We start from the raw sequence: 2,536 nt of genomic DNA on the forward strand, positions 1-2,536 counted from the left end.
ATCCCTGCATAATTTCTCACACAACTTTTGAGCTTGCTCTGTTTTTTTTGTTATAAACAATATATTTGCTTCCAAAATCCCATTTTTTGATCTCTAGGATTCCGTTTTTATTTAAAATCGTTGAAAAATTAAAAACTAAACGTAGTTGAAAACTTAGCCGGCTTACAGTCGATTTTAAGCCGCCGCCGACATATTTAGTGTCAGTCGCCGCCGCCGTTAATATTTGTCGGCGCAGGGCTCTGATGTGTCTTCTTTGAAATTGAAAACAAAAACACCGGGAACTGAGTAAAAAGTTATGTTTATTGTGAAAAATTGGAATTTATTAATCAACACCCGACAAATAGTGAAAATTTCCTTACGTTCTATGTCCGCCTCGTGTAAGCAGCAAACAAAAGAATTGAAACCGGTGGTCTTGGGAGTGCCTAACAAAATGCGCGACAATCCGGCTGTGAAGAAAATTGATACTCCAGAATTTAGAAGCATATTCACGGAGGAACTAAGTGCTTTAGTGGATCTATTTAAGAAATACAACTATGAGTTGAGAATAGCGGGTGGAGCAGTACGTGATATATTAATGGATATAAAACCGAAAGATGTAGATTTTGCCACCACCGCCACACCGGATCAAATGAAGGAAATGTTTACCGCGGAAAATGTACGCATGATAAATGCTCGGGGCGAAAAGCATGGTACCATAACGCCACGCATTAATAATAAGGAAAATTTCGAAGTGACCACCTTGAGAATAGATGTGCGTACCGATGGCCGCCATGCAGAAGTGCAATTTACTACCGATTGGCAATTGGATGCCAATCGCCGGGATTTAACTATAAACTCCATGTTTTTGGGTTTTGATGGCACGGTGTATGACTATTTTTATGGTTACGAGGATTTGCAGCAGAGAAGGGTGGTTTTTGTGGGTGATGCTGCAGTACGCATACAAGAGGATTATTTGCGTATTTTAAGATACTTTCGTTTTTATGGTCGCATAGCTCGAGAACCTCATCAACATGATGAGCCTACTCTAGAGGCCATACGTCAAAATGTGGACGGTTTATCACGCATTAGTGGCGAAAGAATATGGTCAGAATTGCAAAAAATTGTAGTGGGCAATTTTGCTGAGGAATTAGTTTTGGAAATGATTAATTGTGGTTTGGCCCCATATTGTGGTTTACCTCAGGAAGTAAATCTGGAAGAATTTAAAAGATTGTCGCAGGCTTTGAAAATTTTCGAAAAACCTCATTATCCTATTTTAATCCTAATATCTCTATTGCATTCGGTAGAAGATGCCATGAAATTGCATGAAAGATTAAAGCTTTCGGCCTACGAACGGGATTTAGCATTGTTTATAACCCAACAAAGAGATAAGGTAATTCCTATTAAAATTCTAAAAAAAAAAACAGATTTTTATCTGAGATTTCCCTTCTTTAGGTTGATGTTGATTATAAAACCCTAAACGATTATCAAATTTTATGTTTGCAACCTTATGCAAAACGTGAATTCGTGGAGGAATTATTAAAATATAAAAACAAAAAGGATTTGTATAATTCACTAAAATCCTGGAATATGCCTAAATTCCCCTTAAATGGTAATCACTTAAGAGAAAAGGGTTGTGCTGCTAATAAGAAGATGGGACTTATACTGAATCAATTGAAACTTATTTGGGCAGAAAGTGATTTTCAGTTAACAGCTGAAGAATTACTGGACAAGCATTTACCAAGTGTGATGGAAGCTTTAAGCTCACCTACTATGTCACCCAATAAGAAATTAAAGACCAGCAAATAATACTTGAGCATTTGGGATGTGTAAGTAGTATAACAAAAATAATTTTATTTAATTCATGTGTTTTATGTGTTATTTTTTAAAGAAAATCTGTATGGGTCTTTTGAAACCCTTTTTACAATGATCAGGTACACCCATTAATTCCACGCTAGAAAAGCCCACTTCCGGGGAAAGTAAATACTCGGTAAAGTCTTTGGGCAAGAATTTCATTTCGCTGAAATTCTTAAATATTGTATCCTGGTAAAAGAAAATAAAAAGAAAAAGTTTTAATAGAAAATAAGACCAAAATTAGATTAATTTCAAATTACCGTCATTTTCTTCCTTCGGCCATAATTATCAAAAGGTTGAGCTTCTAGTATTAATTTTCCCTGAGGTTTTAACTGTAAGAACATTCGCCTAAAAGCCTGCTTAAGGCCTTTATCACCAAAATTCAAATGTATCCATTTGGTTATGGATAAACATAATATCACATCAAATTGTGGTCTTTCAATTTCCAATAACACTTCATCTTTCAATACATAATTACCATGTACAAATGTTATGTTGAAAGGAAACTTTTGCAGTCTTTTATATTCATTATCCATGGGTAAGGATTTTTTACATCTTGTTAGATTTTTAATAGCTTGATTTATCAGAGATTTATCTATATCTAAACCGACAATAGTTTTAACTTCAAATTGTTTTGCCACCTCCATGGTAATGAAACCACTATTACAGCCTATATCTAATATTTGTTTATTTCTAAAGATTTCCT

At 34.9% G+C, this 2,536-nt stretch overlaps 2 protein-coding genes across 2 annotated transcripts in view; one reads left to right on the forward strand and one right to left on the reverse strand.

Moving 5' to 3' along the window:
- Nucleotides 1-223: 223 nt before the first annotated feature.
- On the forward strand, nt 224-1,906 carry LOC119609221 (CCA tRNA nucleotidyltransferase 1, mitochondrial). Its single transcript, XM_037963945.1, has 2 exons — nt 224-1,369; nt 1,432-1,906. The coding sequence occupies exons 1-2, from the start codon at nt 296-298 to the stop codon at nt 1,783-1,785; spliced, it is 1,428 nt and encodes a 475-aa protein (XP_037819873.1). The 5' UTR covers nt 224-295; the 3' UTR covers nt 1,786-1,906.
- LOC119609222 (probable RNA methyltransferase CG1239) overlaps nt 1,818-2,536 on the reverse strand; it is a 1,284-nt gene continuing 565 nt past the window's right edge. The window contains exons 1-2 of the mRNA XM_037963946.1: nt 2,091-2,536; nt 1,818-2,019 (exon numbers count right to left, since the gene is read on the reverse strand). The exon at nt 2,091-2,536 is cut by the window's right edge and continues 565 nt beyond it. Coding sequence (XP_037819874.1) covers nt 1,855-2,019; nt 2,091-2,536 — 611 coding nt within the window. The 3' untranslated portion in view covers nt 1,818-1,854. The remainder of the gene's footprint in view (nt 2,020-2,090) is intronic.

Source organism: Lucilia sericata, unplaced genomic scaffold (genome assembly GCF_015586225.1).
Source record: "Lucilia sericata isolate MDLA Ls3-8-SP2 unplaced genomic scaffold, ASM1558622v1 Contig000949F_arrow, whole genome shotgun sequence".
In the NCBI taxonomy this organism is placed as follows: Eukaryota; Metazoa; Arthropoda; class Insecta; order Diptera; family Calliphoridae; genus Lucilia; species Lucilia sericata.

Coding starts and splice junctions, on each gene's coding strand:
- LOC119609221 (XM_037963945.1), top strand. CDS start 296: ATGTTTATTGTGAAAAATTGGAATTTATTAATCAACACCCGACAAATA. Junction 1,370..1,431: donor TAACCCAACAAAGAGATAAG/GTAATTCCTATT, acceptor TCCCTTCTTTAG/GTTGATGTTGATTATAAAAC.